General features: G+C 43.2%; 1 protein-coding gene across 5 annotated transcripts in view; it reads left to right on the top strand.

The window, feature by feature from the left end:
- ddr1 (discoidin domain receptor tyrosine kinase 1) overlaps positions 1–25,235 on the top strand; it is a 54,917-nt gene that overhangs the window by 21,649 nt on the left and 8,033 nt on the right. For 2 of the 5 annotated variants that reach the window (XM_026184957.2, XM_080308402.1), the window contains exons 2-15: positions 962–1,119; positions 4,541–4,643; positions 8,361–8,436; positions 9,430–9,582; positions 10,402–10,549; positions 11,666–11,768; positions 12,735–12,921; positions 15,924–16,173; positions 17,755–17,910; positions 18,505–18,567; positions 19,671–19,837; positions 20,829–21,036; positions 21,907–22,026; positions 24,873–25,174. In XM_026184957.2, coding sequence (XP_026040742.1) covers positions 1,020–1,119; positions 4,541–4,643; positions 8,361–8,436; positions 9,430–9,582; positions 10,402–10,549; positions 11,666–11,768; positions 12,735–12,921; positions 15,924–16,173; positions 17,755–17,910; positions 18,505–18,567; positions 19,671–19,837; positions 20,829–21,036; positions 21,907–22,026; positions 24,873–25,174 — 2,136 coding nt within the window. In that variant the 5' untranslated portion in view covers positions 962–1,019. The remainder of the gene's footprint in view (positions 1–961; positions 1,120–4,540; positions 4,644–8,360; positions 8,437–9,429; positions 9,583–10,401; positions 10,550–11,665; positions 11,769–12,734; positions 12,922–15,923; positions 16,174–17,754; positions 17,911–18,504; positions 18,568–19,670; positions 19,838–20,828; positions 21,037–21,906; positions 22,027–24,872; positions 25,175–25,235) is intronic. The other 3 variants (XM_026184955.2, XM_080308403.1, XM_026184956.2) reach the window with 3 other exon arrangements.

A 25,235-nucleotide genomic window follows, 5' to 3' on the forward strand; every position in this document is an offset into this window, starting at 1 on the left:
AGACTCCAGAATGACCATAAAGTAAAATCCACACCTCTGTAAAACAGTTTAGACAAAAAATAAACATGCTAACTTTCACAAGGGAACGATTCATTACAGCTTTGGAGTTTTTTTGCTTTTTAAATTTTGAGGTGTACCTAATAAACTGGCCACTGAGTGCAGCTGTTTTAATGTTTAATGATCTTTAGAGCCTTTCTCTCTCTCGGTAGAATAAAACAACGTCTGTAATAAGCAAGTAATTTACTCAGTACTAACCTATCACAGGCTGCGTTTGTGTCCTCATTAACTCCAAACACTGACATCTGTCCTGTTCCCTTTCTTGTTGGCTCTCATTTCTTCAGCCTTAAAGTTTCATCTGTTTGTTATTTATTACAAACAAGCGTCTGTAACTGGCTGCTCCAAATGTGCTCCATCTCGTAAAGTAGGTTTGAAACCAGTAATTTGGAGATATGAATGGCATTTCAAATACAGAAGGAATGAAATTCTCTTGGAGTAGATGGTTGACGGCTAATTATACCATCCTTGGATACCAGGCTGTTTCGTTTGTAGCCTTCATACAGGCAGCTTAGTATTATTGTATTGTGGCATTCTGGTGCCAGAGAGAAAAACAAATTAGCCTGTGAAAGTGGCCTTTGTTATACGGCTTTGTGCTTGCTCCTCTGGGGCTTTTGGCTCATTTCTGCATTTGGCATTGAAATTGTTGAGAAACAAATGATTGTGAGACACGCGACGTGCTTTGGAATAAGAGGATTTGACCGAGGGTTGAGTTATCGGTGGCGATGGCGGGTCTGTGAGCTTTACAGTCTGGGGGTAGGGCTGTATGTGTGCATGTGAATGTATATATATGTATATGAAGTGAAATGATTTGTGGTCTGATGGTGCTGCCTGGTGTTTTTAATGGGCTTTTTAAAAAAAGTTTTTATAGGAGATGTGGTTCTAAATGCCTTTTTCTCTGCGACAGGTATGCCTTTGGTCGTCAGTCTGACTCCCGACAGGTAACCAGGTGTGTTGCTGCTCTCATGGCTTTGACAACCCTGCGAGTGTTCCCTGTCGCTGTGGTCACCATCCTGGCAGTGCTGGCGTCGTCTGCAGAGGAGCATGAGTGGCACTTTGATCCAGGTGGGATGTCATCTATACATGTGTAGAGCAGAAAACATCGTGTCCTCAGTTTGAATTTGTTTTTGTTTGTGTCCTACTTTGTCCCCCAAACTCAGACATGATTGCATTTTCAAACCTGTTACCCTCTTCCTCTCCTTGGGCACAGCAAACGCCTTCCCCGCTGCTCTGAAATTCTCCTCACATTCTCAGATCAGTCAGCCTCATTCTCCATCCACTATCAACAGGCTATCCTGTGTCCTCTCCCTGTCTGCCAGCCAGTTGTTTGAAACAGGAGAATAAGATAGCTAGGCAACCCCCCCCCCCCACCCCCCACCGCAACCGGCAGCTTGTCAAGACCGCTAATGGACAAGCAGATCGTGAAAGTGTCAATCAAAATGTCGGAGAAGGGAATGCATGAGGAGTTAGTGAATGTGTGCCAGCCAGGTGTAACCAGAGGAGAGTGTCTGCAGGGCGGCCAAACTTTGGACCGGAGCAGCTGGTCTGTGAATAGGAGAAAATCTGTAACTGTCATTACTGTCTTAATTATACATTTAGTATTTGTTTAATTCATTAATTATTCTTGAAATGATCTCCCGGCTGCCAGCATGTGACATTTAAGCAATATTTAAGCTGATATAAAACAAAAAAACCCAGCAAACATTTGAGTAGATTGATGAGTTTTTGCATGAAGTTGCCTAAAGTGTACCCAAAGTACAACTGAAACAAGTAGTCGGAATTATTAAACATGATATTTGCATGGGCGTATCTTGATTAGCATTGCTCTGGATAGCAAAACATACTCTAGCTGTGCTGTTCTGTCCTGGACAGTCTTTTGGTGCCAGAAGATTTAAATCTGTGGTGGACCTGATTGGATGCAGGTAAACAGTCCACATAGTTTTTAGTTTTTTTTGTTAAGTATCTGTGTTCATAAGAAATCACCGGTGCAAGGGAAAGGAAATCTTGGCCCAGATATCTGCTGGCTTCACTGAAAGTAAAAATCAGGTGAGATGACTAGCCAATGAGTTCCCAGATTTTGTTTGTCCAATGCTTTAATTGCATGATTACCAGACACCTGAAAAACTGAGAATATCTCCAACATCCTGAAAAATTAAGAAATTGTAACAAACAACTTCAACTAAAACAGAGAAGGGTAAAGAGAGTAAAGTTTGTGGCAATTGCTTCATTAAGTTTTTTGGTGCAGGCTTTGAAATAAAGTGCACATCTTACCAGTGGAGTACCAGAGACCCAAAATAGAATTGAACAGGTAATGGCTAACAGTAACACAGCCAGTGTGAGTCCTTGAAAGGCCTGATGGTGTTTTTGATAAACTGAATATTTGATTTTAGTCATTTGTGTCTGCATCTCCTGCACTGACTGCTTTTTAGCTTTCAAATCCCATTAGACAATGGCTTGTTTTTCCCATAGACTGTATATAAAGGATGGCCTGAATCACCAGGGCATTACTCGCTGATTTGTGATGTGTCGTTTAGAAGCTTTGGCTGGAGCCATCTTACTTTTGTGAAACCATACATCTCAAGGATGGACATATGCTTTATATGGTCAATTTACTCCTCGTGGGTGTGTAACTCACGAAACAAACACATTGTTTTATTTAAGAACAAAAGACTTAAAACAAGCTATTAAGATCATCTGAAAGTATTCACTAACAGTCTTTTTTCATAATAATAATAATAATAATAATAATAATAATGGATTGCATTTATATAGCGCTTTTTCGGGACCCCTCAAAGCGCTTTACAATGAACAGAGGAGTCTCCGTCCCCTGTTGCCAATGTTTCTTCCATCTTTTATGTACATATTTTTATAAATATATCCTTTTCTTCTTGATCTTACGTTTTCTTGAGCTCTCGGTTGAAGTTTAGCTGCTGGTAGACGGCGATAGACCACGATCAGGGCAAACATTGTTCTCTGAAAGTAAAGATTCTTTTCCAAACAGTTTTCAAGAAAGACTTCTCTGATGGTCTCTGACACATAAGATTAAGCTCGTTCTGGTTGTGCTTCTCTTTTTATTATTTAACTGACAGAAAAAATTATATAGTAAAAACTGAAGAGGAGTGATTGGTATTGGAAAAAGGTTATTATTTACAGCTCTAATTAAAAAAATTGTTTTGGGAGGAGTAATCGCCTGTTAAATGACTGTTTGATTTATTACTTAATCATATCCGTGAATCTAGATAAATTAACAGGCTGTGTAGTGCAATAGAGACGCTCGCATTTTGTCTTGTTCAAATGATTAAATCAAGCTTGGCAGTGTGAGCAGCAAGGTTTGGTGCATGCGCTAAAGTTTAATGTAAGATGACAGACAGAGAAAGTGAAGCCAGAGGACACAGCGGGGCAGAGACGAGAGAGCGAGAGGTGAAAAGACTGCAGATGGCGGGCTGTTGACTGGCGATGTGGTATAATGATGATGATGTAATGAAATGGGCACCTGTCCTCAGGGTGTGGATGAATTGTGTGTGTGTGTGTGTGTGTGTGTGTGTGTGTGTGTGTGTGGCGTCCGTTGGGAGGTTTTAGGGTTTGTCATGCGGCCCGACATTCCTGTTCACTGAGTCAATGACAGAAACTGAGTTAGACGCCCACCCAACCCCCGCCTCTTTATGTCACCCTCAGCCAACCCTGCATATCGCTGTCAGTAACCCTTTCCACTTTATCACTGCCCAACACTCCCGCAGCCTCTCACCCCCTCACCTCGTCCTCAGATAGCGCCATCGTTGGGTAATCCCTGCCTGGGACCGCGCTATCTGGATCGGTTGATAATGCTGCCGCTGGAGCAGAGCCGGTGCAGATATCTGAGACCTGTCTGTGTTCATTCCATCGCCCTTAGTTTCTTTCTCGCTTTAGTTCTCTCTCTGCAAATGCCCAACAGAAACGGGATCACTGGAGCCCTAAGGAGGTGGCTTTGTGCGAGCTGGAGAGCTGCATGGAAAGACAAAAGGGACTGAAGAAATGGGAAAGGTGTATTCTCAGAGATGACAGGTCACAGTATTTCACAGCGGGTGGCCTCATAAGCTGTGAGCATAAACTTGGAGGTGCATACGGGTATTACTGGCAGTCCGTCTAATGAAGTCACTTGTGACTAGTGAGAGAGGTATTACCGGAATAAGTGACAGTGACATTACGCATTGCATGAACAGTACCAACGGACATTAAAGCAAATAAAAGCAAAGGTAGGAGCGTTACATTTTTCCCCTTCCACTCACTGTCTGTGTGAGTTATGAAGCATAAAGTCCGGAACTTTTCCCAGAAATGACATAACAACATTATGCTCCGTGACCAATGATGACCACTCATGCTCTAATGGAAATATTAAATTTCCCCTGGACATGTGCTCCACACGGAGGAGAATTTTTCTCATATCTTTATCCGGCCTCTGTCTTCCTCTCCTTCTCTGTCTCTATCTCCCTCAACCCTTCCCTTACAGCTCAGTGTCGTTACGCCCTGGGGATGGAGGATGGCACCATCCCAGATTCTGACATCACTGCCTCCAGCGCCTGGTCAGACTCCACAGAGGCCAAACATGGAAGGTGGGAAGTGTGTGTCTGTGTGTCTGTTGTACCTGGAGTTCAAAGGTTACTCTCAAATACCTAAGCACATTTCCACAAACACAAACTTTTGTCTAAAATCTGTAGTTCTTCTTCCGCTTATGCTACAGTCACAACAAAAGTGATCTTTTTGCCTTTTAAATGGTTACTCTGAAGATGGCCGCAGTCAGCTGAGAGAGCAATAAAACAGCAATAAGATGAACTCAATGTGCAGCTGAAGGTGATGAAATCTGTTGCAATCTACAGAGACAGAAATTCACAATACCTGTTTAGATTCAGAGTCGAGCCAGAACCTCAAAGAAAATGCAAAATGGGCATCAGTAACCAGTATACAACCAGTTGGCAACCAGTTGCACTGAGTAACAGTAAGAGACATATTGCAGATGAGTTTCTGACTTGGATTGATTACAGTGTGTTGAATATGTTTGCATTTATGAATTAGATGTAAGTTACTTTCAAACCTTTGCCAGTCTTTCTGATGTTCTGACTGCAATTGTTTGGAGACAGGTTGCCTCCCACCATGCAACCTGTGCAACTGCCTTGTGATTGAAAGCTGGTCGCCACAACCACCTGCAGTCACCAGACATCTACAGACTTTTCCAAGTTGCAAGCAGGTTGCCATCCCGTTTTTAAAGAAGAGTTTTTGAAGAGTTACGCTTGAATTCTGCTTCAGCAAGAAATCCACTTCATGACTTGATGATGTAACCGGAAACCCCTCTAACCCCACGTTGTAACCTCCAATGTCAGTCAGACTCAGTGAGGGCTGCATCGACCCAAGATGAGTTACGTTTCTCTAAAAAGGTGCATGCCGGGTTACGTGGAAAGTTATAATGCAGGGTTAAGAGCGGTTTCTGGTTACGACGGCTGAAAAACAGTTTTCAACAGCAGTGATGTCACCGTGCACCAACACACACACCGTTGGGTTCACATCTGCATCAGAGCAACTAAGTGAAGGTTTCAGGGGATGATAAATTGCTTGCTTTTTGTCCAAGTGCTATACTCTGTTACTATTAGAAAGTAAAAAAATGGCAGATTTACAAGGTTTTTTAGGACGGCAGCAGCGACTCGACTTATTTTGGATGTGTGCTGTACAGTAATTAAATTCAGAAGTTCTTTTCCTATTATTCCTGGCTGTCACCGCTTTGATGTGGTGAGATAATACAGCTCAGACAGCAGACATCACCATGCAGTGAAAGTGTAACAGTGACAAAATGAATACAGACTTGATGTTCGCTGTGACGGATTACGTAACTTGAATAACTTCTCAGAGCGTGCGATTTGATTTTCACACCGTATTGAGATCAAAAAGAACAATTAGACGCCTGGAGAAGTAGGGAAAAATGCTAATGGATGGTTTGAGAGCAGAATGATTAGGGTTGATGTGAGGTGTAATGGATTGACGCACGCAAAACCACAGGTGTGGTGCTTCTAAAATTGGGTTGCTTTTTCTTTCCAAGCCAGCCACGGGAGAAAGCTTCTTATAAAGAAAACATAATCACCTCTTTGAATAGCAGCACCGACTGGGATCTCAGCTGGTTTCTACTTGATAGGGCGGATTTAATAGCCTGGTAGCGCCCGTCTGAATTGCCGCCCACATTTCTGATTTGTTCAGCTAATCGTATACAGAGTCTTTAAGTACAACAAAATGGTAATTGGGCCCAATTATCAGGCTGCGTTATCATCTCTTTCAGGAGTCAAGATGTCATGCTGGCCACTTGTCATACTCTGTAAAAGAGCTGCTGTTGTATTTAAACTTGCCGAGCAAAATTGAAGCGATCTCTCTTCCACAGGAATGAGATATTCCAGTGCTCATGCCAGGCTGATGTGCTGTCTTATTTTCAGTCTGTTGGCACCGTGCTAAAGTAATTTTTAGCAGGTTTATTAGATTAAGGTGGAAGATGATAGTTTGTGTGTGTCTTCTTAAAACCTACTTGGTAATTAGATCACCACCTTATCTGTCTGGCTGTAAGGTCTGCAACATGTTACCGCCACGTGTAATCTGTGGGATCGTGCATGTGTGTGTTTGGGTTCACTTGCCTCCATCAGCTTGCTGGGTTGGGTCTCTTGGCAGAGCGTCTAACCATGTGGAAATGATTATTAGTGCAGCCTCTTTTTAAGGCACATTAGGGAGATCCAAAAAGAGAGAAAACAGAGAGAGCAGCGGACATGAAGATTAAAAAAAATAAATAAATAAAATAAGTGTGAGGTGGATCGCTGCAATGGCGTGCTGAAAGGTAGGGGGGAAATTAATCTGAAAGCAGGGTTTTTGAGGGAGGGTGGTGTGTGGAGGGAGAGATGCAGAGCTGGTAGGTGATTACTCTTGGCCAGTGGAATACCAGCTTATTGGTTGGAGTGAGAGAGGAAATGATGGAGGGAATGAGTGAGCTGTGAACAATGGGAGACGAATGAAGAGTTGGCTGGTATTTAGGGAGGAATCAAAAGACAGACACACAGTGAGACGGGAGAAAAATGAGTTACTTGGCAGAGCGCTGTTCTGTAATGTTATCCATGCTGGCTGGTGCACGCTAGCTCTCCCTCCTCATTCTCTCTCCATTAGAGGACACTTGGTGGAGCCCTAATGTGTTGATATCATCTTGTGGTTCCCAGCAGCATGATCTCACCCGCTGAGGGGAGAACGGGAGTGATTAAAGTCCAAGCATGGCTGTCAGTGCGACCGAGTTGATCCAGTGATTTGTTTTGGTGGTCTGAGCAGCAGCTTTCATTTTGAGAGAAGCCCCACGGTGGTCAGAGCGCGGTTGTGGCCTGGCGTCTGTTCCAAAGCTCCTCGGTACGAGTCGGAGTCGCACACAGCCAAATTTGTGGTCGTCGTGCGGCTGCTCCGCGGTGCTGCTATGAACTTTTCTTCTCAGGGTTAGGGTTTGGGCTGAGTGAAAACCTTTGGTGCGTGTGTGGTCGTGGCAGGCCTGCGAGCAAAGATTGGTCCTGACGCTCGACACCACACAGATCTTGTTGTGAGGTTTGAAGAATGTGGAGGAGCCGGTAATTTTCACTCTGCTCCTTTCATCTCGTTTCCTCTCTTCATGAGCCGCTTGTGTTCTCTGCTTTTTCCATGAGGTTGGTTAACTAAACTAAACGGAGTGCGCAAAAACATTTCAAGATAAAAACTAGACTTTTGAAAACTGAAACCACATTCTAGACAAATAAACAAACTCTAATGCAAAATACATAAATATATATGCATATAAAAACTATATATAAAAACTGAAACCAACATTTTTAAACACTGAAAGCAGGAAATTCACTCTGGACCCTAAAGTGAAATTAAAAACAGATTCAACATCAACTAAAAATCAATATACAGTAATAACAGGGCTCTGCAGGTTTTCTCAGTCTCTCTGTCTTTAGCCATTTCCAGTTTTTATGCATCTTTCTCTCTTTTTCAGAGAGTGTTGTCATATTTATATGTGAATGTTTGGCTGCTGTAAAATCCAATTTGTGCTGGTGGAGGACTGGACTGTTTGTGCTGAATTCTCACTTGTACCTCTGCACACTGCCGGCACTCGGGGATTTGATGCAGTCTGCCGGTAGTCATGTTTCTATCTGCGTGCGAGTGTTTGCGTGTGGGACTGGGATTTCGTGAGCTTACGATTTGTGTTTTCGCTTTAAACAACTTGCAGTTTGTTTTCCTTTACTGTTATCTGACATTATCATCTCTCTCTATCTCCGTCTCTTTCTCAGGTTGAGTACTGGAGAGGGGGACGGAGCGTGGTGTCCATTAGGATCCGTGTTCCCCAGCGGATCAGAGTACCTTCAGGTGGGATGCTCATCTTTTTCTGCTCTGATATGCAGGTGCACTTATTGCTCACTACGGCTGCTGGTTTGGTGAAAGGTATTGATTGATATTTAATGATTAACAAGGTGTGAGTGCATTTGTAACCGTTATAAAAGTCTGTTCAATAATTCAGACAGATTTTTACTTTGAGGTGGTTTTACAGAAGCTATAAGGTTTCGTTGGGCATAATAATAAAGTGCAAATATACTGTTTAAACATTTAGGAAAAAAAAAGTGGAGTCTGCGTTTTCTCCTTGTGCATGTGCGGTTTTTTTCTTCTTCCAGGAACTCTGGTTTCCTCCCACAGCTACAAACATGAATGAATGTGAATGCGAAGGTTGCCTTTCTCTCTGTGTTAGTCCCTGTGATGGACTGGTGATTCGTCCGGGCCATACACAGCATCTCACCCATCACAGTTAGGATAGACTCCAAAGGTTAAGAAATCGGGTGGATGGATGTTTGTTACAGTTGTGCAAAAAGTGCAACAAAGATAGGATTTTATTTTGCCAGTCGTTATGTTTGTTACATCTGGGCAGAAGCAGGGTCGCTGTTTTCCTTTTTCTTCTCCTAATGCATGCGTGTGTCACTCCCAGCTTTTAGTAGATACTGAAAGACAGATAAGATCTCTTTATGCTCTTCATGAGTTCTCCTTTCTATCTTTAAAAATCATTGAAATTGCAGTGGTGAAGAAGCTCTTAACTGTAATCCTACAAGAACACATATTTGTCAGTCTAGACCGCGCTAATCATCTTTTCTCTACATCAAGGTCATCGATATCCTCCCAAATCAGCTCTTTGCATTCTGAGCACACACTTTTTAGACTATCGTAAGCATATGAAAATAAGTCCTAAAATATATTGAAATTGAACAATATGAGTAAATGTAGGTGAGTTTGGAAGCATCCCAGTACTTTTAAATCTTGTTGGCATTTCCAGCTTTCTGAGTGACATACGTTATGATCATCTGTCATCTGTAGATTGACCTGCGCAGACTCCACTTCCTGGCTCTGGTCGGCACTCAAGGTCGCCACGCTGATGGGCACGGTCAGGAATTTGCACGCAGTTACCGGCTCCGCTATTCCCGAGATGGAGAGAAATGGATCACCTGGAAGGACCGCTGGGGCCAAGATGTAAGTGGGATTTTTCTCACGTCCTCGCCTTGATTACAAATGAACTGGATCCCTCTGTTTCTGTCACGCCTGGTAAACAAATGGAGCGAAATAACAGTTTGAATGTCATTAAATGAGCAAGTGGGGTGTCAACACAAGAAACATACTGCTGAGGGCGACTCCATTATTGATAGGATACGACTTAATATCCTGGGGCTGTTGAGTATAAATGAAGTGTTAATCACAGCTATCTGTATAATTCATTTGCATTTGATTTACTTATTATTCATTGTGAAGTTGAGCAGTTTGGAACTAAGCCAAGCTTCCGGCTGAACAATGCAACGAATGCATGTGCAGAGTTTATATTCTTTTAAAGCCTCTATTATTGCATCTGTTGAATATTTGATTTGGTGATACATGGTACTCTGTGTTTTGTACCACTCTTACATGGCAGCTTGGGAATTACAAACTCCGACAACAAAATGTTTAAGGAAGGTTACACTGTTTGGCTCTCACTTGCATTTACTATTCTGGACCTTATATTGACACACAACAAATATTGAGAAACTGCAAACCGAAGTAAATTTTTTTTGCGTTAATGTGTTTCATCTAAAAACAGCCTGCGGCTCTAACCTCTCAAATCAATCATTCTTTGCACCTTTATGTATTAAAGAAAAAGTTCAGTCGGTTCATTTCAGCTCCTCTTGGATTAACAAATTCAGAAAATGCACTCTGAATAAAATCTGGGCGCCTTAAGGTGTGGATTTATTCAACCTTACAGTTATTAGCAGAGGCGAACAACATGCTGTGTGATTGAATATTTGAACTGCTCTCCCCTAGGTGGTGTCTGGTAATGAGAACACCTATGATGTTGTGCTGAAAGACCTCGGACCTCCCATTGTGGCTCGCATGGTGCGATTCTACCCCCTCGCCGACCGGGTTATGAGCGTTTGTCTTCGGGTGGAGCTCTATGGCTGCCTTTGGAACGGTGAGTGTGTATGAGCGTGGATTTGATGGACAACGTCCCCGATTTTACGAACACTCGTTTTGTCTGTGCTAAGCGATGCGTGCCCTCCAGTTTAGATAAAATATTTCATATGGTGAAGATGGCTTAGCTGGCTGTCGTCCCAGATTTGATCCTGTATCAGATGGTAATGATCACAAGTGTGTGGGTTGTTTTTTTTCCATGCATTCCATACATCGAATTGAGGCATTCAAATTTACAGCCTTTGTGGGATTTGGCCAAATAAAAGAAGCCCCATATTGATGAATGGTGTTGGTCTCCATGTTTGCTGAAGCACAACACTGACTCACTGAGTATTTATGTCTCCTATCCTGCCCCACCCACCTCCCTCAGACGCTCACTGGGTTGTCAGTAAATCACAACTGCCACTGGCACTAAAAGACCAGTTCCCGGTCTGTGTCTTCAGGGACACCATCCCTCTGAAATATGCTTGAATGTGGCTTTCGGCTCTTTTCCCTTTTCGTTTTTCCTACGGGCTGGAGATTATGCAGAATCTACACAATGTAATGCTGCCTCTCTAAAGTCTGATATGGAATGAAATAAAAGGTCAAATTATACATATTTGACCTTTTATTTCATTCCATATCAGATTTTAGAGAGGCAGCACAATGTCACCCCATTATTATTCCTTAGCTTTAACTTTGGACCTGCTTGGCTCTCAAGCACTCGCACACCGGTACCTGCAAATACTCACATCTAAAGACACATGTTTATGTGCAATCAGGGTGTGCTGCACATATGTTATGTGAAGAATTGTGTTTATTTTGGGTAGCAAAGCACCGGGCTGGAGTCAGCGTTACTGACGTCACCTCTGTTCTCAGGGAGTGGGCTGATTAGGTGTACATTAGAGGCAAGGAGGCTCGAGTTCCGCTGGTGGATGGTGACTGGGCCAAGCAGGCCCGAGAAGCTGGCCTTTTAGTTTGTTTTACTGCTTGAAATCCAGCTGTAGCAGTTCTTCCCTGCAGCTGGGATTTCTGTTGGCTCTGTACATGTTGAACTACTCACAATGAAAACGGGGAAAAAAATGCTTGTTTCAAGGACCTCTCGACTAATATTTCTTCCCGTCTTGCCGTGTTTCAGATGGGTTGAAGGCTTACACAGCTCCAGTGGGTCATGTTATGCAGCTGCCCGGCATGTCTGTGTATCTCAACGACTCCACCTATGATGGGAGCACGGAACAAGGGTAAGACGTACATCTGCTCCGAGCATCTTTTCCATTTTCATTTTTATGCACAAGTATGCTGGATTTCCATAAACGCCTGGATTTCGCTTTAATGGAAATGTGCAGGCATGGCCTCGTTTATAAATCACGGCACTGCAGCGGCAAATGTGAAATATGATCATGACAACAATTCACACCACATTAGTGACACCCAGAAATGTGGGGTGAAGCGCTATCATGATGATATTTGTGACTTCATCAATGGAGTAACAAAAACTGTGCTTATCACATCTGCTAGCTCTGAAGCCAAATCCTCTCATGAGGTTTATCCAGTCGGCCTAATCGAAAGGGAATGACATTATTTTCTTTAGTTGTTCGGGGATTTGAGGCATGTTTCCTGGCCGTGAGGTTTTTGGTAGGGAGCCATGGAGGGGGGGAAATGGGGGTGGTGTCCACCCTTGCGTGGGCTGTGCGCTTAATGGGGCTGAAATGTTTTGTTAGCCAGTGATGTAGCACTTTTGATGTAATCCAGACGCTCCCGTAGCAAAACGCACGGGCGAGGGCTCATATGGTCGGCAGTGGGGGGAACTGTTTGGGGATCCAGTTCTGTTGCTTAGTGTTTGCTGTTTGCTGAGGTGTGTGTTTGTAGGGGGAAAACGAAGTGGGGTTAAGGTTTGTGTTTGAACTTGTGTTAGTGTGTGTGCATCCTCGTGCACACAGCTTTATTTCTGCTTTAAATGGTAAATGTACGGGTCCTTACAAAGCACTTTCTTTTCTTACTGAGCTCTAAAAGCCACACTCAGACACACAATTGGTGCTTTATTCTGTGCCATTATACACTTTTTCTCTCTCTCTTTTTTCTTTTAACCTCTGGTGCGCACAAAAGCCAATTTGGGGTTCAGTAGCAATGCAATAAGTGCCCGAGGACACTTCAACACTTTGCACTACCTCTTTAGCTACAGCTACCTGTTGCTTGTTTGTGTGCAGGATACAGTTTGGAGGGCTTGGTCAGCTGTGTGACGGTGTCCTGGGAGGAGACGACTTTACAAAGACTAAGGAGTTGAGGGTGTGGCCTGGGTATGACTACCTGGGCTGGAGCCGGGAATCCCTCGGGCAAGGCAGCGTGGATATTGAGTTCCACTTTGAGAAACCACGAGTCTTCCACCACATGCAGGTAGGCACTCGAAGTTGTGCTTGTGTGCAGTAGTGCGTGTATAAATCTGTGCAGGGCGTTGTTACCTCTGCAGATAGTGTAAATCAGAGATGCCGTTGCGGCTAAAAGCGATAGTCAATGGTCTGTGCCTTGGAGGAGATCCACCTTGTAAGAATGATCATCTTTAGAAATCGTCACTCATTTTATCGCAAACCAGTTTTTCATGTGTTGAGATAATCTCATATCAGGTCACATTTCAGTGCATTTCCTGTGTTTTTGTTTTGGGTGAATGGTTAAGAGGACATGGCAGGACTTTGTTCATGGAGATGTGAAACTGCCATAGTAAATGAAAGAAAGAGTCGGTAAATATTATTAAAATCTACATTTTTACAGTTTAAAATTGAACATAGACCTTGACTTATTAAAGAAAATGTGGCATATATGGTTTCCATTTACTTCCTCCTGCTCTCCCCTGTTTATTCACACGTCCATGTATTAATATTAATTTAAGAAATACTCATTTATTTATGGATTTATTTCTGTATTGTTTTTTTCTTTGCGTGTATTCCCGCTGGTAGAAAACGAATAGCTTTGTTCTGGCTGGTGCAGTTACACTTTGAATAATCCCCCCTTTATAAGCAGAAATGCATAAAGAACGAACACAAAAATAAATACATTTTGGGGAATAAATATGAGGGAAAATACAAAGGAAAAATCATACATGTATAAACAGGGCAATCAGTACCAGGAGGGAAAGGAACACAGGAGCTTATTAAAACTGAGATTTCTCTCTATATATAACAGTTAAATTGATTGGTGCATTTAAGATCATATAAATGTATTTATGTAGTTGATATTTATTTTTTTGGCAGTTAAACCCTCCACAGTTTCCATCCAACAGGAGTCTCTTTGTCTGTGTGATACATTTCAAAGCACGGCTCAGTAAATGGGGCGTCTTTGATGCATATCATCCTTTTCAGCTTAAAATGAAGATCTTTTTTTCTAACTGTCTGCCAAAAAAACCCTCCAAAACTTAAGTTGAGAAAACCAGACAGCAGTCGAATCAAACTTTCTTTTTTATGGGCTACAGTCTGAACGTTCGAAGCACCTCGATGCGTCCAGCTTCTCGAAGGCACAAAAATGTTAACTTTTGTTAACTGCTCTGTGTCTGTCTTCCTGTCTTCCTGTGTTATGAACAGGCCATTGACTTGACAAAGAAGTATTTGTAATTAATACATTGTTTTGGTTGATTAATTATCTCATTAGCCCAAAACAATCATGTCCCATTTCTCCATCTGATGAAACTGCTTAGAAATTCCTTTGTCTCCAAGCAGCTCGGGCCCTAAAACGAACTCCATCAGCACCGTTATGTGTCTGTGTGTCTCTCTTTTTAAACAGCACTAAGTTCCTTTATCTGCAGCGTCAGGAAGCAACATTTTTACTGGAATAGCTCTGCAGCCATTTAATTAGTTTGAATGTGCCATTGTTTATGATGGGACAGTGCATCAGTGCTCGTCTCTCTGGGAGCCACCAAATTGCATCACAGTCTGTTTGTGCGTCTGTGCGGCTTTTGGGGTTAGTTTGTGGAGCAATGAGGGGGATAATGGTGTGAAGCAACCCAGTTTGAATTATAACTGTGTTGTCTCATTGGACGCGGACTGGAATGTCGGTTTGGGTGAGAAGCACCATATACATCTCTGTGGATTGAACAGCCTGCATGCCTTAAAAAGGGCACAAGTAATTACTCTAAAATCTCCTGACAGTGACTGAACATTTTTTGAATCTTTATTTTCTTTTTCCACGTGTTTTTCCACAGTTTACCTCTGTTACCTTTTAAAAATCTCTCCCAGCGGTATTCGTGGTGTTTTTCCTACGCTTATCCTGTTTTTCTTGCCTTTTCCCCAGTCGTTTTCATACACTAACCTCAACTGACACGCAGCGTTACACTAGCCTGCCCGAGCGGATATGTCAGACACACAGGTCAAATAAACAAGGAGAGGGAACCTGAACCTGATTCTGGCTTGACTCGTCTCTGAAGACCGCACTTCCTCAAACTGTGTTTAATAAGAGAAATCTGCCCTTTGACATTTTGTCAGCCATAACCTGCACTTCTTACACATTTTCTAAAGTTTCTGTTCTGTTCTTTGGGCCTTTTTGTCCAAGATTTTTGCCCGTGCATGTGGACGTAGACAAATATATCCCTTGATTTCTTAACGTGTGTCTTACATTAAGCTTTTGCAGCTGCATTCCCTGAAGGAGTAGTAAATTTCCTTATTTCTGTTGACTTATCAGAGCTCTACCTCTACCACCAGCTTCCAGTGCATACCCACACACCCCATTTTGTCCCCTTTCCAAACAGAAACACTTGCACGCCGTGTGTGTGTGAGAGAGACTTAACACGTGGATTAGGTTAGAGCAGCTGGCCTTTCAGTGTGTAAGGTTTACAGCTAACCTGTCAGAACAGCCTCTGCTCTCTAAGAGGGGATTTTTTTTTCTATCTCGTTCTTAATTTTCAGTCTCTTAGATCTATACTTTTGACCTCAATTGACCAACCTCCATCTTCCCCCACATCCTCGTCTCTTCTTGTCAAGCTCCTCTTTCCGCTTCCAGCCACAACGACTCCTCGTATATTAATTCAGCTTTTATGGATTCTTCCGTCTTTGGCCTTTCCCTGCTTGTAAAACAGAGAAGATATATCCTCTATTCTCTTCTCTTCTGTCATACACTTTCTTTTCTTCTACCCTCCTTCTCTCCTCCTGTGTTCTAATTTTGTTAATTTGCAGCCCGGCTCTGCTCTAAGTCGTGCCAAAGCAATTATGGCTCAACAGAAAGAGAATGTGTCATTAATTTTGTGCGTTAATTTAATCTCTTCCTGCCTTTCCGCGGATAATGAATGACAAAGGTCTAAAGGTTTTCCAGATATTTCCATGAGCTATAGGTAGTGAAAAGATTTTGTAACTGATTGCAACTTTTTCTTTCTTTTTTTGCTTCTCTGCACTCACACAATTTTCTCCTTCCTCTAGGTGCACAGTAATAACCGTCACACACAGGGTGTCAGAGTTTTCAGCAAAGTGGAGTGCCTTTTTAAGCCTGGCATCCTCCAGCCATGGTCCTCTCCTGCCCTCACCTTGCCTGTGCCCCTCGAGGATCTAAAAGACCCCTCGTCACGACCCATCTCTCTCCCACTGGGCGGCCGGCCGGCTCAGATCCTCCGCTGCAAATTCTACTTTGCCGACCGTTGGCTGCTCATCAGCGAGATATCTTTCCTCTCTGGTAGGAAACAGAATTGAGTTTGTCCATTTTTTTCATCTGTGAGATGTGTATTTTAGCCACTCTGGCAGGCGGTTATTGCTTCTATAGACGCTAGGCGCTTACATCACACATATCCTAGCAACTTGCACTATCGTGGAAGTCAAGCTGAGATTTAGCTTTGTCTAGGGAAAGGCTAAATATAGATGGCACCAAAACAAAAAGCCAAAAAATACCGACCTGTGAGAGATTGGATTTTCATCCATGCTACAGCAATCAGCTTTCCTCAGGTGTTCAGTGTAAAATTTAAGTAAAGTGGAGCTGCTGTGGCTTTTAGAGTGAAGCTTTCAGCCTTTTAACTGATCAACATGTTCAGCATTTGAGAGTCCTCTTTTGGACATGAACAGAAAAATCATGCTATTCTCTGAGACATTATCAGTACTTTCCTATTCAGAATTTTAAAAACCCAAAGCAGCCCATCTGTGAACATAATTAGCGTTCGTTCTTTTCTACCTGATCTAAAACACTATTTTTAAAAAAGTGACTATTTTCCCTCCATCTGTTGTCTTCATTATCTGTGTCTAGGTTCCAACAATCAGGCGCAGCATGAAGGCGAACAGAGAAAGATGAGTTTCATGCCTATCTGAGTCAAAGTCGGATAGAGGACTCCTCTGCTCTCAGCTTCAGATTACTGTGACTAATTAAGCTGTCTTTTCTAGTTAAAAACACTGTCAGGTGTAGTTGGATAAGAATCAGCCGAGTTATCTCACCAAACTCAGGTGGCTCAGATCAGTGGACCCAGCAGTGGCCTGACACGTCTTGCTGCTGGACTCGAGCCACACTGGTGATAAATGACCAAATGAGGTTTGGTTCAAACGTCTGACACGTAAAGAAAGGTCGCACGAAGTCTGTAACGGACTTTATTCACAAAACTACCGACAAATGCAGCTGTATGCTGTGTTAGTTAGAGCTGGCTCACATCTGGCATCACAAAGCGGTCGGCCTGGTTGATAACCTGTTACTCAACTATCCACCGGGCTAGCATTGCTGGCTTAGAGGTAATTTCAGAGTCAGATGTTCCTTACACCCTCTAATCACGTATGTCTACAGTCTATCTCTCACATTAGGGGGTCCATATAAACATTCGGCGCTCATTCATTCTGCATTCAGCAGCTGAGAGTATGCTCAGAGCTCCTCTGCTGTCAACTTTCACAAACCGAACTCCTTCCAGCTCCCCGGTCGACTCCTGCATTAACATTTAGTCATACGTGAGCTACAAGACCGAGATGCTGGCTGTGTTGTGCAAACAAAGCAGAGTATGTTATTTGATTACCTGCCGAGGGTTAGTGAGCTAACACAATCAGTCATGCTAATCGATAAGGAAAGGATCAGTTCCCAGTCAAAAACAAGGTAATTAAATCCAATGAAATGAATTGGCTTTCTCTGGAATAACAACCAGCTGTGACCACAGTCACTGTTTCCTCACAGCTGAGGGCTACCAGAAGGTGTGCTGCGTCACACAAAACCCTCTAAACACATAAAACATGATTTATTTTCATTAAATTGACTTCTCCCCCTCCCCTCTGTCTCTTTTTGGTTATTCAGAGCCGTTTGAGGAGGATGTCACAGACACTGATTTATTTCCTCCAAATATTCCCAAGATTCCTGGCACCAAATCATCTTCTCCTCCTCCTGTTAATGTCACCTCCTCTGCTCCCACATCGAGCCGCGGTGCCTTCAATTCCACTACCGGGCCTACTGGTGAGTCCTGCGCTTCCCCTCTATCCCTCTGCTCATCACCCCAACATTTATCTCCCCTCTCACTCTTTCCACTTACCATTCCTTCTCTGTTGTCTCCTTTTATCACCTGCCGTGCTCTTTCATTTACCCCTCCGTGGTCCATGCTGCGCTCTACCACATCTCTAATTCCCCTGATCTCTCTATCATCTCCTATCTCTTATTTTCCAGTTGCCATGAGTGTAAGCATGTTGGCAGTGCATCTGTGTCATGCCTATGAAGCAGATCCAGAGGCATGCAGCGCCAAAGGAGGCACGTGTTTGACTGGCCTCTGTCGTCATCACGAGCTCTGAAATTTCTTTGCCTGAACCTCTGTGCCCGATCCTTATCTAACACAGTGTGTTGTATTTAAAGGAGAAATCAGGCTTAAAATTAAAGGTCAATTGTTTCATTATGGTTTTTTTTTAATAACTTTAAAGATTGCTGTATCGGAGTAAAAGAAAAAAGGCAGAATTCTGCTTTCCAGGACTTTTTTTTCCTCTGCTCATCACTCTCTTCTGAGTCTCCATCACTTTTCTTCTCATGCCTTCCTCCTTTGTCCATCCCTCGCTCCTCCAGAACCCCCCACCACCACCACCACCGCTGTCATGATGGACACCACTGGTAACTGGACGCTTTCAGGTGAGAGGAAAAAAAGAGAAGAGGGGACGATCAGAGGGGTGGGGAAGCTAACTCCATCCACTCTGGCCCTCCTCCAACATCTTAAAACTGTCCCATTGCTCGGTAGAGAGTATGAAGTATAATGGGAGAAGGATTACAGGGGCAGTCTTTGGCACCGGGCTCTCTCCCCTGGGTTTGAAGATATACAGCTGGAGGAGAAAACACTAACCGAGCTATAGTAAAATTTATTTATGTATGAATAACAACTGGGCTTCCTGTGGTCTCACAAACTGCATGTTTTTCGGGAACTGGCTCTAGTCTCCACAGCTAGACAATAACAGGCTTTTTAGAAAGCTGGAAATGGTTTTCTGTGGCGTGTATGCTGCTTTGTCCTCGTTACTGGCTGCGGTTGAAGGGCTTTGTTTGGGTTTATTTATTACCCACATGGTGTTGAAGTGACAGACAGAAAGGGGCCGTCTTCTGCTCTGACATTGTAATGTATCAATTGGTGGTAAATGTGCGCGCATTAGCGTGGGCGCAGGTGTGTGTTTGTTGATGATATGCATTTATGTGCGCACATCTACGGAAATGCATTATGCACCATATTGCATGAGTTTCTCTGTTGCCTGTAAGAGTTTGTTTATGGGCAAAAGTTTACACTAAACTGTACCGAGGAAACTCTTTCATTCATCTTTCAAATTACACGCCACATTTGACCTTCAAAGGAGAAGAAATAGCTGCTTGATTCTGATTAATAGTTGACTTTAAAGCGCTGCATAAAGCCAAACAGTGTTGACATACTGTTCTCACAGCAGCGGGCTCTGAGAAGCTCTCTGGTATGAGCGGGCATACTAAATGCATTCTCACACAGGCAATCCCTATCAGATGCTTTGTAAGCCTGATGAAACCGCGACCTCAGTGAGAGTGTGACTGTGCCGAAAGAGCAAATCCTCGCAGTCTGACCAGAGCATTAACTCAGACCAGCGTGCGGTCTCTCACAAACACCCACACACGAAGACCCCGGTGTTGCATGGTGATCGATAGACATGACGTCAGACCCGCATGCAACTTTTAGGAAATCAAGGAAACATGCTAACATTTCATCCTCTATTTGCCTTCTCCAGGGCCGGCGTTTGCTGCTGTTACTCCAAGGGCGGGGCTTCCCGTGGCTAAAGACGACAGCAGCAATACAGCCATTCTGATTGGCTGCCTGGTGGGCATCATCCTTCTGCTCCTGGCTGTGATAGTTGTCATTCTTTGGAGGCAGTACTGGAAAAAGTTACTGGGAAAGGTGGGTCCAGACTCGGGTCACATGGCATTCCTTTTTAAACTGGCGCTCATGGAGGATCAGCTCATGAAACATTTTCTTATTTATCCCAAGTGGTTTATATTCATCCGATCTTGGGTTGTATCCAAAGTCAGTCATTCATTCACAGTTCCCCTATTCCCTGTTTTGGGAATTTTATGTAGGTTACTGTGTAGTCAGTTAAACTTTCCAACATGACGATGATACAGGACAAAGGTACACCGTGGAAGAGATACAGAGGTTAATAATTACTAATGATTAAATGCAGAGTGGTGTATAAACATGCAGAAAGTGAAAAGGAAACACTCAGTGCATCATGGGAAGCCCCCAGTAACCCAGGTGTGTTGCAGTATAAGTAAGGGAGGGTTTAGGGTCACCACATCCAGCCCATTTTAAAGTATGTGTGCACTGTGGGATACTTTTAGTGCACGAGTATAGTAATACTTCAAATGAGCAGCTCTACAGAAAAGCCAACTCATTATATACTCATAATGAGCAGTGTGGGCTTTTTCTTCTTAAACATAGTCCTGATTTTATTAGCCGAACTTTTGAAACTTTTGTTTTTTCCCACGCTCGTTCCAGCTAAAACATGTTTGTTTACTTTTGCAGAAAGCCTTGAAAACCTCAAAAATTACGATAATTTTCTAGAGAACCGAAAATGGTAAACGGTAATTTTGCTGTTAACAGATTCAAGGGGAACTACTTTCTGCTGAATAAATGGCTCTAAGCGAGAAATGTGATTAGCCTGAGCTGTTCCTTTTACCCAATTTTAAGTGATTGATGGCATCCTGAGATAACAACTGCCAGTCTTTTGGCAGAGACACTCTGCATTTCCATCTGGATGTGTAGTGGGAATCATTTTACATTTATTGCTAATTGTGTAACGATCAGTGCCCGTTTTCACGGTTTGATCACACATCTGCTCCGGAGACTCAGATGGTGCATTTATATTGCCTGAATACTCTGCCCTCCCCAGGCCCAAGGCAGTCTGTCCAGCGATGAGCTGCGGGTTCACCTTTCAGTCCCCTCAGACAACGTGGTCATCAACAACACCCACAGCTACTCGAGTCGCTACCAGCGCATCCACACTTTTCCAGATGACCGAGACCACGACAGAGAGGCAGAAGGGGAGTATCAGGAGCCCAGCGCCCTGCTCCGGCCCCGAGATCACAGAGACAGCACAGGTACCTATTCAGTTATGTAGGATATGGATGGAAATGTTTGATTCATTGAGGGGTTAAAGATTTCTGTTGTAGCTGCTCAATCCAAAGAAATCACTCTTAGTTTTGATTGATGCTAAACATGTGGTGACAAAGATTGATCAGCCACTTGCAGCTGGCTTGGAAACGATGCACTCTTCCACATGTACAGTGTGTAAATTTCTACAATAATGTATGTGGTTTATACGGATTGCTTTGTTGATCATATCAGAAAGCAAACACATTTGGAGACGGGGGAAAAAATGTGGCATGAATGTCAAGAAAACAATAGTTTTACAACACGTTCCACCATGCTAAAGTAAATCAAACTAAACACCCTGCCAGGGAGAGGGCCTCCATGAAGATGCACAGCACAGAGGGGGCACAAAAGAGCTATTGTTCTGGGAAAAGGGAAGAAAAGCAACAAGGGAGGGGGGAAAAGACGAGTAAAGAAATAAAAGGCATTCCTTTGCTTGCATTGTACCGCAGGAGGTCGGCATGCCATCTTTACTAGGCGCCTGTGTGAATTTGAAATAACACGAGTAACAGAAACATTATTTTATCCACTGGTTCTTGTTATGTTTGATTGTTGCCTGAGTTACGTTAACTTGCCTGTTTTTGCAATGCACTTTTGTTCTGTGCTCCATGTGCCAGCGCAACCCCACCTCATCCCTTTTATTATGATGGATATGCTAACATTGTCATGCTAATCATTGGTATTTTGTTTTGCTGTGTTTGTACTTTGTGCCACTTTCTGTGCGTTGTACGATCCACTTTGTGGTGCCTGTGTATACCCCACCTCGCCCCGTGCATCCTCTTGTGTGTGTGTGTGTGTGTGTATGTGTGCACTCCCAGCCTTGCTGTTAAACAACCCAGCCCATTACCTGCTCCTACCAGATCACAGAAAAGGCTCGAGAGCATTAGTCGTCCCCAGCTCCACACAGGTTCGGGAAAAGAGCCTCAATGTGCCCCAGGGTAAGAGACCTCAGACTGGGCCAACAGTCAAGAGGGGCCCCTGCTTCATTACCTACCTATCCATCTGTGACTACCTGAGTCGAGACGGCAGATGTGCTGTCGCAGTCGAGACACAAACATTTCTTCCTACATAGAATTAGTGTATTTTGCATGTGTCTGACCTCTCCACTCATTTCTCATTCACTCACCACTCACATTACTCATTGCTTGTTTGAAGGGATGGTTTGGCTCTTGGGTAATTCTAAAAGTGTTCACTGACTAACAGACTCAGACTTTTTTCTTTTTATAAAGCTTGCAGCGAGCTGAGCCAAGCTGAAAGCATAGCTGTCACACTAGCAGTCATGCTGCTGCTAGATGCACTAAGCAGCATGGCTGTAATGATCAACTGGATGGTCCCCCCCTGTAGTTTGTACCTTTCACTGAGTGACTGAGCAACTCAACGCTTTTATTTATGAAGAGAAATTAAGTTACTGACCAATTTATTAGGTTTGCACCTTTTTATGCCTTCAGAAGTGCCCTACTGGCACCCAGTGTGGTCTTTTTGCTGTAGCCCATCTGCTTCAAGGTTTAAAATGTTGTGCATTCAGAGATGCTCTTCTCTCTTCATTCTTCATTCATAGATGCTCCTCGCTTATAACGAGTGGTTATTTGAGTTATTCTTGCCTTCCTATCAGCTTGAAGCAGTCTAGCCAGTCTCCTCTTACCTCTGACTTCAAAAAGGAGTCACTGGATATTTTCTCTCTTCGAGCTCATTCTCTGTAAACCCAGAAATGGTTGTGTGTGAAAATCCCAGCAGATCAGCAGCTTCTGTAATACTCAGACCAGCCACCAGCATCCGTGTCACATTCAAAGTCAGTTAAATCACATTTCTTCCTCATTATGATGCTCTGTTTGAACTTCAGCAGGTCTCTTGACCATCTCTGCATGGCTGAATGCAGTGAGTCACCGTCATGTGATTGATCAAGCGGTGTTGTTTGCTGGTTTGCAAATATTTATGCTCACTGTTGTTAGTGAGCTTGCATTTTTAACTTCATTTTACAGAAAAAGAAAATACATCAGAGGACAAATGTATACAAGACATAAATCACAAGAAGTATTGTGACAAACTTTATCAGACGAATAATTCTAAGCGTCTTACTTCTGAGTAGGTCACAATTTTTGTTGCTGTGTACTAAGTGGCATTAGAGACAAAATTAGAGAAAATGTGAATTATTATTTTCAAAATTTCAAATGACATTTCACAAAAGCAAAGTTTGAATAGAACAATGTGCATTTCTTCTACCTCACCCACTAGTTTCTGTCTTTCTGTTTCTCTACTTGGTGCTTAATTAAATGTCAGCCTACATTGGTCTTCACAATCCACAGCAGAATAAAAATCACAGCATTGTTTTCTTAACTTTACGTCTATCTGTTTTTAATAAATAGAAGCAGCATTATTAAAAACACTGAATTAATAATTAATTACAAGGCTCAGTCCTGGATCGTAATCCTGGCGCCACGTCTGCAGTCGTTCCTGGACTCTTCCACAGTTCCCACCATTGACTTCCACATTTGTGGGTTTGATTGAATCATTAATTATTGGACGGACCGCAATAAAACTAGCCTCGACGGCTAAATGCGGTGATGCCTTCGCTTCACGTCATCTGGTCACAATTTTAATTTGTCTAATAATTTGGTTCATGGCCAAAAATCGGTAAAACTAATCTTGACCAGTCTCGTGTGCACGTTGTGTTTTGCTACCTGTTTAAAATTAACATGTTAGTCCTGCCGCTGTGAGCCTGTTAGCATGCTGCTGTTTGCAATCAATCACAGCTGTACAGAACTGCAACGTGGCTTATTTTAATTTTTACTTAATTGTCATTAATTATTATAAAGTCCAAAATGCTGAATTTAAGCAGTTGTTTAAAACATAATTAATATTCATGGGGCCGTGGGTGCTCAGCTTGAAGCGGACTAAAAAGTCTCTTATCGTTCCCATTATTATTTTAACAAAAATATAACAACTTAGTATTCAAAGGCCACACTCCCCGCAAGTGTTTGACTTTTATGAACTGTTGAAACCTCATGAGAGGAGTTTGTGTTGAATGTAAAGTTACCCCTTGTTAAATTAAATATTTCAGAGCTGTTTAAATTCTATTAGTAAGCGCAGCAGCACATTTTAATTAGGTTTAAATCTAAGCAGAATAGACCGATGCTGTGCAATACATGAAAGGGTTTTGGGGTTTTTTAAGTAAGAAAGTTTAGCCTTCAGTCAGGAGCGTGTCACTGATTTTGACAGCACCTTCACGCCTTTCACGTCACAGACCTCCGTGATTTATTTCTTATGGGGGTGATTCAGTGTGTCTGCTTAAGCAAAAGTCTCCCCTGCCATCACTGCATTGTGTGAATGAGCATGCCAGACACAACCGCAGTGAGAAACGAGCTCACAAATTTGTGATTGCTGATGACTCTTAATAAATTAAGACGATCTAGAGATCCCCAGTGTGCGCTGGAATTTCTGTTGGATGACAGTTTCTGAGTTATTCTTCCTTTAGCTCAGCGTCCAGGCAGATGAATGACTGCACAGCTGTGTGGGCCCATCATTTGCTCATTTACAACGGTGAATTTGTGAGGTCAAAACACCTTTTGTGTGTGATTTCACTCAGTTTGCCTGTTTTACTCTTCTAGTAGATGTGCTGAACGTTATTGAACAAGTCTCAAATGATCCAATCCATCCCTTCACAACAATAATTCCCAAACTGTTTAGAGACAGCTCTGTTTTTAAAATGTATTTGATTACACATTTCTTCTCTCACAGTAGTTTCTCAGTCTCATCCAGCCTCTCTGCATCTTCCTCCTCTCTTCAGCTTGTGGTCTGGACTTTGACATGGAGAAAGGTTTCCCCCCAGCACAGGATGAGCCTCCTCCCTACCCCGGGTCCCCTCCTTACCCTTCTCTCTCTCCGCCCGTGTCTCCCCCGATGCCCCCCAGCGTCCCCCACTATGCCGAGGCAGACATCGTGAGCTTGCAAGGTGTCAGTGGCAACAACACCTACGCTGTTCCGGCCTTGGCCTCTTCAAGCCCCGGAGCTGATGCTGCCCCGCTTCCAGAGCTGCCGCGCCAGTGTCTCATCTTCAAGGAGAAGCTCGGGGAGGGGCAGTTTGGAGAGGTGAGAAATGAGATGAAAAGTAACTCCAGTGGGTAGAAGGGTGAGTGTGCTTTAACAGTGC

This window comes from Astatotilapia calliptera, chromosome 11, assembly GCF_964374335.1.
Source record: "Astatotilapia calliptera chromosome 11, fAstCal68.1, whole genome shotgun sequence".
NCBI classification, from domain to species: Eukaryota; Metazoa; Chordata; class Actinopteri; order Cichliformes; family Cichlidae; genus Astatotilapia; species Astatotilapia calliptera.